This window comes from Typopeltis vanoorti, chromosome 23 (genome assembly GCF_054136105.1).
Source record: "Typopeltis vanoorti isolate ZY-2024b chromosome 23, IOZ_Tvanoo_1.0, whole genome shotgun sequence".
In the NCBI taxonomy this organism is placed as follows: Eukaryota; Metazoa; Arthropoda; class Arachnida; order Uropygi; family Thelyphonidae; genus Typopeltis; species Typopeltis vanoorti.
In genome coordinates, this window is record NC_143571.1 from 23,083,421 (window position 1) to 23,096,821 (window position 13,401).

At 33.1% G+C, this 13,401-nt stretch overlaps 1 protein-coding gene across 4 annotated transcripts in view; it reads right to left on the bottom strand.

The window, feature by feature from the left end:
• The window catches only part of LOC150093687 (uncharacterized), a 90,458-nt gene that overhangs the window by 40,609 nt on the left and 36,448 nt on the right, over positions 1-13,401 (bottom strand). For all 4 annotated transcript variants that reach the window (XM_090413093.1, XM_090413091.1, XM_090413092.1 and 1 more), the window contains exons 3-6: positions 10,103-10,137; positions 5,365-5,479; positions 4,068-4,186; positions 2,574-2,759 (exon numbers count right to left, since the gene is read on the bottom strand). In XM_090413093.1, coding sequence (XP_090269219.1) covers positions 2,574-2,759; positions 4,068-4,186; positions 5,365-5,479; positions 10,103-10,137 — 455 coding nt within the window. The remainder of the gene's footprint in view (positions 1-2,573; positions 2,760-4,067; positions 4,187-5,364; positions 5,480-10,102; positions 10,138-13,401) is intronic.

Below are 13,401 nucleotides of genomic sequence, written 5' to 3' on the forward strand. Positions count from 1 at the left end.
ATTCAGCAACAACGATCATTCCAATAATGTGCGCAGTTTTGAACAATGTGCTGAAACAATGGACAAGTAACTTCTGTCACGCAAAATATTAGCATGCAGAAATATTCATGCATCATAGTGGGAGTGTGTTGACCTCAGCAAAAACGCACAGTAAACACACTAAAATTTGCATGTTCGTGTAATTGGTGCTTCTTAAATTGAGAAATTGAATATACTGGATATTAAAGACAATAGATTGCTATACGTGATAGTGAAAGACCCTGTTTCACTTTGAATTAAACTGCACCACAGAGCTAATTAGTGCTGTTAAAATTTGTGAGAAAAAGGAAACAGCTTTTATGGCATTCTTTTAAGTACAGGGTGGCCATAAATTAACTTTCCCTCTTTGGAGGTATCTGTAGCTAAAATTAATACATGGAATGAGACCACATTTTATATTGAGACTTTCGAAGGCATGGAGAGATGAATTCCGCGAAAAAAAGATTTAGTACCAAACGTCGCCGACAGGGGAAATTTTGACGCTGGCGGAGCCGAAAGCAGTCAGATATTTGCAATAAACGCGGGTAAAAAGTATTATGCAAATTTTACTGTGCGTACGTGATAGCAGCGCCACCAATTCCACTTAAAAAGGGTTTTAATAGTGCTCACTGACGAATTGTGCTCAATATTCGTACTTGCCTCAGCGTGCTTTACTTGTTAAGTTGTTTTACCTTAAACAGTGCAATGCCGTAGCGGCCCTTCGGGAAATTTAGAAGGCTTCATAACCTGCGTACAGGTCCTATGTCAGCTGTAGCACTGAGAGCTATGATTAAGAAGTTTGAAGAAACTGGATCACTAGGAGTTCGACCTGGCAGAGGACGGAAAGCAGTGCAAGAAGAGACAGTAACAGACGTTGCTACTGCGGTGTTCGACGACGCAGGGACCAGTACTGGTCCCTGCGTCGTCGAACAGCGCTCGTGCCGTAGCTCGCAAACTTGATATGGCTTATGGTACAGTCTGGAAAATCTGACGGAAAATGCTTCACTTCTATCCGTATTAAGTTAAGTGGTGTGCAAGCAGTAACTGCGGCAGATTATGATAAGCGTATGACCTTCGCGGTAACGTTTCTTTCCTGAATGGAGGTCGACAATGACTGCCCTTGGAGAATATTGTGGGGGTGATGAGGCTCATTTTTATCTGAATGGGTCGGTCAACACTCACAACTGCAGAATTTGGGCATCTGAACATCCCCAATCATTTGGGGATGTTCAGATGCCCAAATGGGGGATCACTTGCACCTCTTGAAAGAGAACATAAAACGGGCTGTTATGAACATCCAATCCGACTCCTTACGCTCAGCTGTAGAGCATGTCGCACACCGGATGCAATTTGTTGTACACAAGAAAGCTCAGCACAGTGAAAATCGAGTATGTGGTCCAGGGGACCCTGATTCTGATGATTAAAACATTATTTCCTGTGAGTTCAATCACTACATTAATTACTGTGTCTCTCGCAAGTTGTTGTTTTAGTTTAATTATTATTCTTATTATCATTGTAACGCGCCGCATATCCAGCTGGAATGAGTGACGCGGCTGCCGCTTACACCGTCGAAATGTTATTATTCCATTTTATCTGCCTTTAATGTAATTATCCGTTTGTTTTCGGCGCCAAAATTTCCCCTGTCGGCGACTTTTGGTACTACATCGTTTTTTCGTGGAAATCATCTCTCTATGCCTTCAAAAGTCTGAATATAAAATTTGGTCTCATTCCGTTTATTAGTTTTAGCTACAGATGCCTCCAAAGAGGGAAAGTTATTTTATGGCCAGCCTGTACAAATCTCCGCAGCCACAAAAGAGTCATAATCCGTAGCGCAAGGAAAAAAGGAGAAATATGTTACAGAATAATCGCTGCTATTTCACTGAAAATATTAAGTCTATATTTTTGTTGCAATATTTAGCTAAAATTTTATTTTCTAGGAAAAATAAAGTCTTGAAACTTGTTAAAAGTTCGTATTCCTAAGAGAACTCAAGCAGTTTTGAAACCTCTAACTTAAGCTGATTAAATCATATGCAAATTTTATGCTATTGATATCAAAGGAGCTGGAAATGCTTCTAAGGAAATTTTGTCCTTTACTGATAAGTTTGTCAGCGTGTAACAGATTATGCAAACTAAAAAAAAAAAGCCTTTGACAGTTTCGCACTACATACGATAACTAGTTATTGGAAATAGCTTAAGTTTTTCGTAATATTTTCTTTTTCTTTATAAATCCCTTCTTCACGTGCAAAGATAACTGACATGGTCGTTCACTCTACACGCTTACAGCAATGAGTAAATATTACGTAGTCAGTGGACCATCAACAAAACCGATTTAAAACCTTCCTGGTAAAAAGCAAGGGTTGCTATGGTAACCAGTTGTTTTATTCTACCCTTGAGATCAATTTTATTGAGAGTCCAAACAGTGTTCTTGGCTTAAATTTTTCATTTATAAATGAAATTTCTTATTTTGTGTAAAGATAAGATCATCATTCGGTGCACAGCATTACACTTACAACAAAATAGCAACAAAACTGAGCTAATACAGAATATTAAAATACCTTGACTTGTCCACCCGTAGCTTGATGCTTGAGGTTATCGCGAGAGCCAACTTTTGACTGGGCCTTTTCTTTAAAATCCAGTTTAATGGTTTGGATTTTCTTATCTCCACCTCCTGGTTTGTGAGTCGATTTTTCTAGTGAACCAACCTTGGATTGGGCCTGCCATTCCAATTTTTTTGATGTCACCTATTATAAAGAAACAATGATTGAAAATGTAAGCACTAGTTCTATACAAGTCCGTTTAATACATATCGCTCAATATTTAATGATTTTTCTGGTCATTCTTACGCAATCATATTCGTCATTCATTTTCTCATTTAACGAATATAATAATTATAATCCATTAGCATAACATTGAATAAAATTTATAACTTAAAAATTAATTACAAATATATAATAATTTTAAAATGTAAAAAAATTGATTTTTACGATTATTATACTAATAGTAAGATGATTGTGTGTTCCATGATCAGAGCTTTATACGTACACCATTTAAAATAAATGATATCTTCAATAGTTGTCAAATTAAGCCAAAAAAACCGACTATTGCTGTTAACCTCATATATACTCTTGGAGGGTAATGGATGGCAATGCTGTAGCCAATGAAGTTTTAACTGAGGCTCGGCTATTGCTGTTACCCTCCTGCCATGATCAGAGCTTACCCTTGGAGGGTAATGGATGGCAATGCTGTAGCCAATGAAGTTTTAACTGAGGCTCGGCTATTGCTGTTACCCTCCTGCCATGATCAGAGCTTACCCTTGGAGGGTAATGGATGGCAATGCTGTAGCCAACGAAGTTTTAACTGAGGCTTGGCTATTGCTGTTACCCTCCTGCCATGATCAGAGCTTTATATGGCTCAATAACACCTTATCCCTACACTGTCCTCTACAGATAACGGCGAAGATGAAAAGCATTCTTGCTTCGCCCCTTTAAGCCAGCCCTTTTAAGGACTTAAGGAAACTATGAGAGTGAGGATTTGATATGTAACAAAGTCCTTTTTAGGACTTCCAGGGTAACGGAAGACAATGCTGTAGCCAATGAAGTTTTAACTGAGGCTCGGCTATTGCCGTTACTCAGCCATGACTAGAGCTTTTAGCTCAATAACACGCCCATTCACACAGATTTTCTTCATTCAGATGAAGGAACAAAGAGTCAAGGACTCAGTCCATACTATTACGTTATAACTTATATTTATCTGGATACGTTATAACTTATATTAATCTGCACATGAGCTTACCTTTAACTTATAATCGAAAAACAGATATTGCTATGTTTATAACATATAATGCTATAACATATGCTATAACATATAGCATTATATGTTATGCACAAAATCCCCTACCTCCTTTTGAGACCGGCTAACCCACCTTTTGTCGAAAGAGACCATAAAGGTCACTGACGGGAATCGAACCCAGGTCTTTGTTACCAAAGTAGAAGTGTAAGGTAACTTATTCAAAACATAAAATAGCACCAACGAGTAAATTAAGAACCTACCTTCTTCTCCCCTCCACCAGGTCTGTGTTTAATGTTGGCCATCGATCCAATTTTTGATTTGATATTTTTCAAGTTAGGACTTGGTGCTTGACCCACAGGAGCCTTAATTGGCGGCAGTTCTGAGGATAAAGAAAATTCAAAATGTATAGTAATTAATGTTAATACAATGTTACAAATAAAATGCAATAATGACAATTATCTTTTGTTTGAATTTACTCACTGGGGATGATAATTACTAACAAATAGTGAAATATAAAAATGTATTCTAAACTTTTAAGGCTGCTAAATGCTCGCATAAATGATAAAATATAAACAATTCTTTCGAGTTTCTTGTTTGTGAATTTACAATGAAGTGAAGTCGGTCTATTCTTTTTAATGTAGATTATCATTATAATTGTCACTTAAACTAAATAATCGATAAAATAAAAATACAATTCAAAAGAATGCAGTTTTATTATAAATAAAGCATTCCACGTAAATTTTATCATGAAGGACAACTATATACTTTTCGTCATCTCCTTCACAAGCATAATGTGTAGTTCTATCCATCTTTTTTCATCTTCTAAATGTGTACTGTATAAGAAATAAATTGTTAATGTCTCTATAGGATGATTTTAAACGCACCCATTCAATCAACAGAAGGCAACTTCAAAACCGTTGAAGATAAAGCTGCCAGACATGTTTAAGAATCTGCTGATTCTCGCGAATTACGCTCAAACGATGATGGCGCCATAGTTCATTACAAAAGAAGCAAATCAGCTACTGCCACCTTGCGACCACAGTTGCAACTAAATCATTCAGACGTCCTCTTTGCTTCCGTACAGATTCCAAAACAATACTGTTCAATTAAATTGATTGCGAATAGACCATTAGATGAAAGGATAATATTTGAAAGATTATTCTATGATTACTGTTTTTTTTTATCTGTAAGAATCAATAGGTACGTCTGTGTACAAGCACAAAGTAACGTGCTTGTAGTTAGCGCGAGGTTATTGAACCTGGTATTTCTTAGATCGATGAAAAGTCAAGCTTGTATCTAACATGGACGCCAAAATCGCAGCTGTCTCCATGACAACCAAGTGATGCGATAGCTGTCTCTTATATGATATCAAGAACGAACAAAGATTCGTACTAACATTATCTAAAATATGTCCCAACCATGTTTTTGTAAAGTATTCTCGATGCGAATTTATGCCTTAGAATTACAGTTGAAGTATCTTTTCATTTGATATGTTTTAAGGAAATATTTCTGTAAATTTCATACTGAGATTTCGGGGGGGGGGGGGGAAATACTCACTCTTCTGGTCAGAAGTCGGGGTTCTGGCTGGGGAAGATGTCCCATTTCTTGTAGCTGCTTTCTTTGGTGAGCTGGTGCTTTTGGCACTCACCGGTTTTTTAGGTGAGGATGGTGTCTGCAAAGAAAGTTTATACGTTCATCACAAGATACGCTTAAAACAGAATAAATTCTTCACATCATATAGTGTTCCTTTGTAGAAATATAATTTCTAGGACTAACTAAATCTATTCTTAGTTCTCTGAATGTACTCAAATTTAGTGATTATTAAGAAAATATTAATTATTAAAATCTCGAAAATGCTTTAACGGAAATAGAGCAAGAAGATAATAAAAAAGCATAAAAAAGAGACAAAACGATGCCTAAGATTATAATCATTGTTTGAATTAGAACCATTACATTTTCTCACAGGAATCGTATTGTAATAAACTAAACGTAAGAGGTTTTAACACAAAATTGTTCATTTATATGATATATTAATATGCACCATACTGTCTGCTCGTATCGTCTGTTAATATCAAGATAATTATACAATATAACATATAAATACTAGCTTCCTATCAACCTTATATTATATTTATTATAACTACAATATTAACTGCCTATTAAAACTGGATTATTATATTTTTATGGGAACTAAATTGCTCATATCTATTATTCTTATATCCGGGAGCCTCCACATTTCATTCGATTTCGATGAAATCCTTTGGTCGGAAAGACCGTTCAAATCGCGTCTAAGATGGAACTTGAATTCAATCTTAATAGGCCTTGAGGGCCTGTAAGTACCTCGAATTATTTATTATAATGATATTGCTGATTGTCATTCTGAGAGTGGATTGTCTCTTCAGCTGTCCAACCAAACAGACTGTGATTTCGAATCGCGCTTTGGCATGGATGTGTCCTTTGATGGCAGACAATTTCCACCACCGCCCTATATCTAGAAGAGAGTTCAGGAAACCACTTAACCATGCAGGATACTTTGGTATAACCGGTTTACAACCTTTCATGGGGAAGATGCCCATAAAAACATTCCTGTTATGTTGTTATTATAATTATATCCTATTGTTTGATTCCTGTCTATTATCATATTAATATTTTCTGTCAGTCCCACCAACGTAAGGCCGCTAGCGTATCGTACTTATTAGTATGAATGGGTAGATTCAAGATTAGATAATACGAAACTCTCAAATCAGATGCGATTATCAAGACAGACTTTACACCATCATGGGTCGAGAGCTGCAATTTCACCGAAGATGCATGTGGCAATATGAATATCTTTCATAGGCATGTATATATTAATATTTAAATTTGTATCATGAATGCAGAAGCTTTTTCATATCTTTTACACACACGCATACACGCAATCCTAATACCTTAAAGTAACTATGCAAATATAGTAGGTAAACATATTTTGCCCTTCATGTGAATAAACGTTGTGCACTTTTGTTACAGTCTTTCTAATAATGATTATATCAAATATTAATCATAACATTATAATTATATTAATTATTTTATTGTTTTATATTGCAATTATATTTTATATATTATACAGGCGGACCTTCGTATCTTCAGTATATACGAATGCACTTTGATTGTAAAAACATGCGTGCGAATGTCATTCCGGATTTCTAAAAATCGTATAAGGTCTTTTCAACTGAAAATGAATTATCAGAGGTCTATTATGGAGGTGAAAAGATGTCCTTCATCGCTAAAAAACAGTCTACACTTGAAAGTGTATAGCAGTCACCTGAAACCTCGTTACTTTTGCTTCTAACACGCGATTTCTGCTTCGCTACTTCTTTCGGCTTGAAAGATTTTTAAGTAAAAAATGAAGCTAAATGAAATGTTCGTTGTTTGAAAGAGTTCTTGTAGCCCAATATACAGACAGCTTCAAAGAAATAACAAAATATCGACAGTAATCTTAAAATTAAAGTTCTGAATATTGTGAACTAACAAAAAAAAGGAAATCAAAAGTAAAAAGTAGTTCAATGATTGCTATTTGTTCTGTTCTGTTTACAAATTGCGTGTTAGCCAATTTAAAGACTCAGAAAGTTCAGATTTCAGATTCAGATTAGTTAATGAAAAGAAGAATGATCAATTACACTCATTATAGCTCGTATAATCGAGTTCGTCAATTGCTTTTGTAGAAGGTAAATAATAATAATAATCCTGTACTTTAAGCTTCCCAGATTGGCTTTCATAATCATGAAATAGGTCGTTAGTCTTACGCCTAAACATACAGGGTGGTTCAAAATTCCACGTACAAACTTTGAGGGGAGGTAGAGAACATCTAAATCAACAATATTCACATAGGAAAGCATGACCGGAAACACCACCGGAAGGTACTAACCGGGAGACAAAGATACAGAAATAACACAAGGCAGTAAGTAGTGTAAAAAACTTTATTAGGCGTAATTGAACAGATGAATACATAATATGGTAAATGAGGTACACGTCTGCCATCTCAGTGTTCGTAAAACGACGCATGTTCTTCGTACAACGTCGAAAGCTTGAATGGGGAAGCCCCATTTGCTCACCTGGAGCGCTGGCGACAGCGCCACTTATCACTTTCGGGTGGCGTTTCCGGTCCAGCTTTCCTATGTGAATATGGTTGATTTTGATGTTTTTGTATATTTTGTAAAACGTATATTGTTATGTGTAATTTGTGTATGTTCTCTAGCTGGTATGCCTGTTTGTGGGATGAAGAATTCTTCTGCATGAGATCCAATAAGTGATCTTCATTTAAAAAGACATGAGAAGTTTCTTCGTGTCCTAGATTCGAACCCAGATGATCTTTCCAACCAAAGGAAACAAACTTCGAAACCGAGTGAAATACGAACGCTCTTCTTTGGCTTTGTCTGCTAAAAATTAATTCAGGTAGTCGTCACATACAATTTAATAATCTCAAAGTCAGGCGAAAAGGATAAGAGATTATAGCTATAACTGAAGTAAAGTTTTCATTAATTATAATGTTTATGGATAGTTAATTTTGCATTAATATTGAAAGCATGCAATTTATTTTATATTTAGAAGGTCCTAAACATAAATGTGCCTTTCTTGTATAGTTATCACCTGTGATTTATTCTTTTACGAAATCGCATAACTGCTATACCTGAGTAAAAATGGCAGTTTATCGTCTATTGTAGTTGACATAATGAAGAATTTTGAAAGTTTAATGTGAGTTACCAATTTCAATGCATCACTAATGTTGGTTATCAAAACTGTATAAATGTTCTTTGACTATATCTACGAAACTGATTTTACTCAATATAATCAGTCATACCAATTCATAGATATGAAATAACTTCGGGTCACCTGTATTTTAGTAAATTTTTACCCAATCTAGCCAATGTGGAAGCGAATAAACGCATTACAACTTATCTTGTTGATAAAGGAGTAGTTCTATATATGGAATATGGATAACGTTTTTTTTGTTGTTGTTGTTTGTTTGTTTTCATTGTAAAGATAGTTACTGTATGAATTGGGAATTTCACTGCTCATGATTTTAAAAATACTCAACGAAGGTGAACTTGTGTTACATTTTATTATCAATAGAACGTAAAAAATTCATTAATAACTGGTTTATTAATAATTTAATTTCTAGCTAAGGTTTATTTAAAAAAGTTTTCAACTTGAGAGAAAACACACACAATTTTTATTTTCATTAGATTACCTGCAGAGATTTTAATAACATCATCGTTTACATAATTATATCTTATGACAGATTTCCGTTATCATTTTATGATTTTTCTTTTTTCATACTCCATTACCTAAATTACAGTCCAAGTTCAACGTGCAGTGATTTACTTTCATAAGTTTTCTACCAGCATGTTATAAAAATGACAAAATATACGCATCTATTAGCGTAGTGTGTATTCAGAAAACGTAATATTCGAAGCGTGTGTTGATTTTGTATTGCAATTGCTGAACCACACTCACATGTAATTCAGTATTATTCTGAAATTACAATAACTGTCCGCTAGACATAATAATTTTAATTATCCCTTCAACTGCGATGTTAATATTTAAATCTTACCCTTTGTAATTTGCCAATCTCGCTCTTTCCTTAATAAACTATAACTCTTCATCAGGACTAAGTGTTTTCTGTTACTTAGAATGACGTACAGTTTCTCAAAATACGTAATGTGTAAACTCTTCCAAAGGTTCAGCTATTCTCCAGATTAAAATCGTCCAGTATTAATAATTGTGAGTTGCCCAAGGAAATCTAAAATATCACCATTGTTGTTTCCATGGTAACGTCACTCTCTCGGCGGTCCATGTTGTAGTTTAAACATTTCAGGCACCACTTCCCAGCCTAAATAATTAATACACCATCTATTCTACACTGACATTCATTCCGAATTATCATTAATAAAAGTGGGCTATATAAATTCTTCAATGAATTTCGAAATGAGAATATTCTCAGTAAATATCCACCAGCCATATATACGTAGATTAATGTTGACACATTAATTAGTTTGAAGTTTTGAATTTCAAAATCATCATCATATGGATCCAACTAATCTAACCGTGAATAGAGCCCATCAGTTCACTAACGCTCGTTATGCCTTTAAGCTCTGGCATTAATCCAATATGTATGTCACTGAAACTTCACTGGTTCCAACAATGCATTAATTTAGCGAGTTTTCATTGGAACATTTGGAAGACAAGACTACTCTTCTAACCATCATTATGTTACTTCTATGAGTACTTAACACGAATAATAATCTCACAAACTTACCTTTAATTTCTCAGACTCTGCCGAAGGTGATCGATCTAAAATAAAAAAAAAACATAAATAGAAGAATATTAATTATGAAAAAATATACATGGTGTCTTTATTATATTCATGATAAATAAAGAAAAGAACAATTTATTAAGTTAATTTTCTTTATTTTATTAAATTAAAATTGTTACATATATTATGTATACATATAAATAAAAAATAACAATTTCAAAGTTTAATATAAGATTGATTCTTATCAGAGAATAATGATAATTGTTATCATTTCGTTAACAGTTTCCTACGACTTATTTTCCACAGCAATTTAAATAAAACTGTCTTCGGATACTGCTGTTATTTTCCGTTTAAAAATGACGACATAACAATTCGTCGTATGGTAATTTTAGAATCATTTAGAATGAAATAATCATATTTTCGTACTCTCTAAAGCATGATAAAATAAATATTTAATCGCACTTTATTAAACTGCTTACATATCTTTCCAGTTTCTATCACCACTAAGAATTTCTTTTTCAGGAAGTATTTATATTCGTCGTCAGAGACGAACTGATTTAAAAAAAAAAAAAAAAAATCGATCGCTCGTAAGCGTGATTTATTGTTCACATATTCCTTTTCATCGTAGAACCATCGGAAGTCTATATTTATATTATCTCATTTAAAATAAGATATAATTTTTTCTGGCAGGTGGCGTTCGTGTCGACATATGGAATATCGTTAATGTTCTTGGCAGAGGATAATACTTCCTCATTAGAGTTAATGCAAAACGTGTGAAAAAAGAAAAATGGATCATATTTTAGAGTTATAACTAACGTTGAGATATTCTTAATGATGCATCTTAATGCAACCTAGTGACAAAATTTTGATACTTTAAAATATGAGCGATACTCCTGTTTTTTAATGAGAGATTTTTTTTTCTACCAAAAGAGACAAGCTTTTTTTTTAAATCTTCGTTGCGGGTTACTTTGAGAAACTTATAAATCCAAGCGGCATTTTGTTAGTAGGTATAGTGTATGGCTATAAGTATGAAACCGATTTTATTATGCTCAGATGTGACTTCGTATCCGATAGAGTCTTATTTAATGGACTCGATCTGTTGTTTGTGAACAGCAAAACTGAGCCAGTCTTGAATACGAAAAAAAAAAAAAAAAAAAAGAGTGGATGTTGAGGTGCTGTCGTAAGATAAGTGACTGGTTAATTAAACAAATACATAAAAAATAAATATTCCTAATAAAGCCTTTTTTTTTCGGAATAAAAAGTTCTGCTTGTCTGCGCTAAAGATAGACTGCATCTGGAATGAACTTGGGGAAATTAGTCCTAGAGAAAGTTCCTCTACTCGTAAGTGGTGAATAGAATCGTAAGTGCAAAGACATTCTTGTACGGATGTAGCATCGTGACAGTTAGCAGACTACGAAGAAACCGTATTTAGCAAAGGAATTAACTCCAAATTTTGTATGCAAGCGACAGACATGAAATACTTAAACAAGTTCATGAGAATTAAATAATGTATTAAGCAATGTAACTTACACAGAAAAAAAAAAATTAAAAACACCAAAAAATATCACTGACATGCACAATAATAAGAATAATGTAAAATACATCTAGCAATCCATATCGTTTTCATTATTTCATCAGTTGCGATGAGAATATAAGTCGTAATAGAACCAACGAACTGTTAAAAAAAATAATAAATAAATAAAAAAAAATCTGAACTCAGACGCATTCTTGTTAGTGAGACAGTTTTGAGTGGAATTAATATTCGGTAATAATGTATTTAATATCCATTTCATTTCAATAACAAGATGCCTCTCTATTCAAAGTCATATAGTATAATATTAAAAGAATAAAATATGATTTTTGATATCTATAAAACTAATTAATTTATAACAAAAAATTGCACCTTTCGAAACCCAAAAATTATTCGATAAAAGATTTAAATTGAATAAATATGGTTTTATTTTATATAAATATTTTTTAAACATTTATAAATTTTATTAAATAAAACAATAAATATTAATTTATTGTTTTATTTAAATCAAAGAATAACAAACGCTAATAGGAATGTAATATAAATTGTTTTAAATAGTATTAAAGCATTTATTAGCCTTTTTATCACTGAATAGGCACATGTAAACGAAGAAAATTAATATTCACTCTTACATCGCATAATGGTGAGATAGAACCAATATAGCAGCTCGAGATTTCGACCAGTACGCAAAGTAACAACGTGTGGAAGTTTAATACAAGCTGTGCATAGTATCATATTCAAGATAATAAAATAAAAATTCATAATAGAGTAATTTGTGTTGTTTTAGATTTTTATATATTTATTTTATTCATTTGCGTCCATTTATTTTTATTATATTATGTCATATGTAGTTATATTTATATACATCTATATTATGCATTTTTTTTGCCGACTTCCATTATAATAAATTTCATTTGAGGTATGTCGGGGCAGTAATATGCAAAATTATTATTTGAATACCACCAAACCAAAATAAAAGAGTTCAGCATGAAAGTATATTCTGTTAGGTACGTTTTTAAAATGCATAACAAACTGTACTCTATCGCAATATTTTTTTCAGTGTTAAGGAAAGCATTGAATTCAACTTTATTGACCACTCAAAGCTAAACCATCTGATTTCGATGTTGAAAGAATTCTAAAGTTGAGAATACGTTGAACATAACACAAACTTACTTAAAAGTTTTGGATAAATTAGTATTACTGAATAATGGAACCGTGCAAAATTTCATACTAAAAAGTAAAATGAAGGATAGGATATTAATTAAAACATTCTTGAGTACTGCATCATTAAACCAATTTTGTCTCTTGTTAATATTAACTTATACTATAGATGAGTATTTAACATTCATCGTGTCGATTGTATGTATTTAAGCCCCCTATAATCCCTTATAGAATATGATTCGATATGCATCTTGTACACGAACTGTATCCAACTCTAAAATGATTTAGGTACAAGTTCGTTTCAAATAAACTTAATTTAAGATTTACTTCTGATTGTGATCAGCACATGAATACCAAAACTCGGTTATTTCTTACCATGGAAGTGATTGTATTTTATGACTAGAAATAAGAAGATCCTCATAATAGAAAACAGTAATAGATGATTAAATTAAATGCAAAATATAGTTAGTAAACTAAAAAATGTATTATTTGAATAAAGGGTGATAGGTGTGATGAACATCTCACTTGGACTACACAATAATGCCTCTATCAATACCTCCCTTAAAAAATTCTAATTGCACTAATTGCCTCATAAAAATCATTAAGCAAC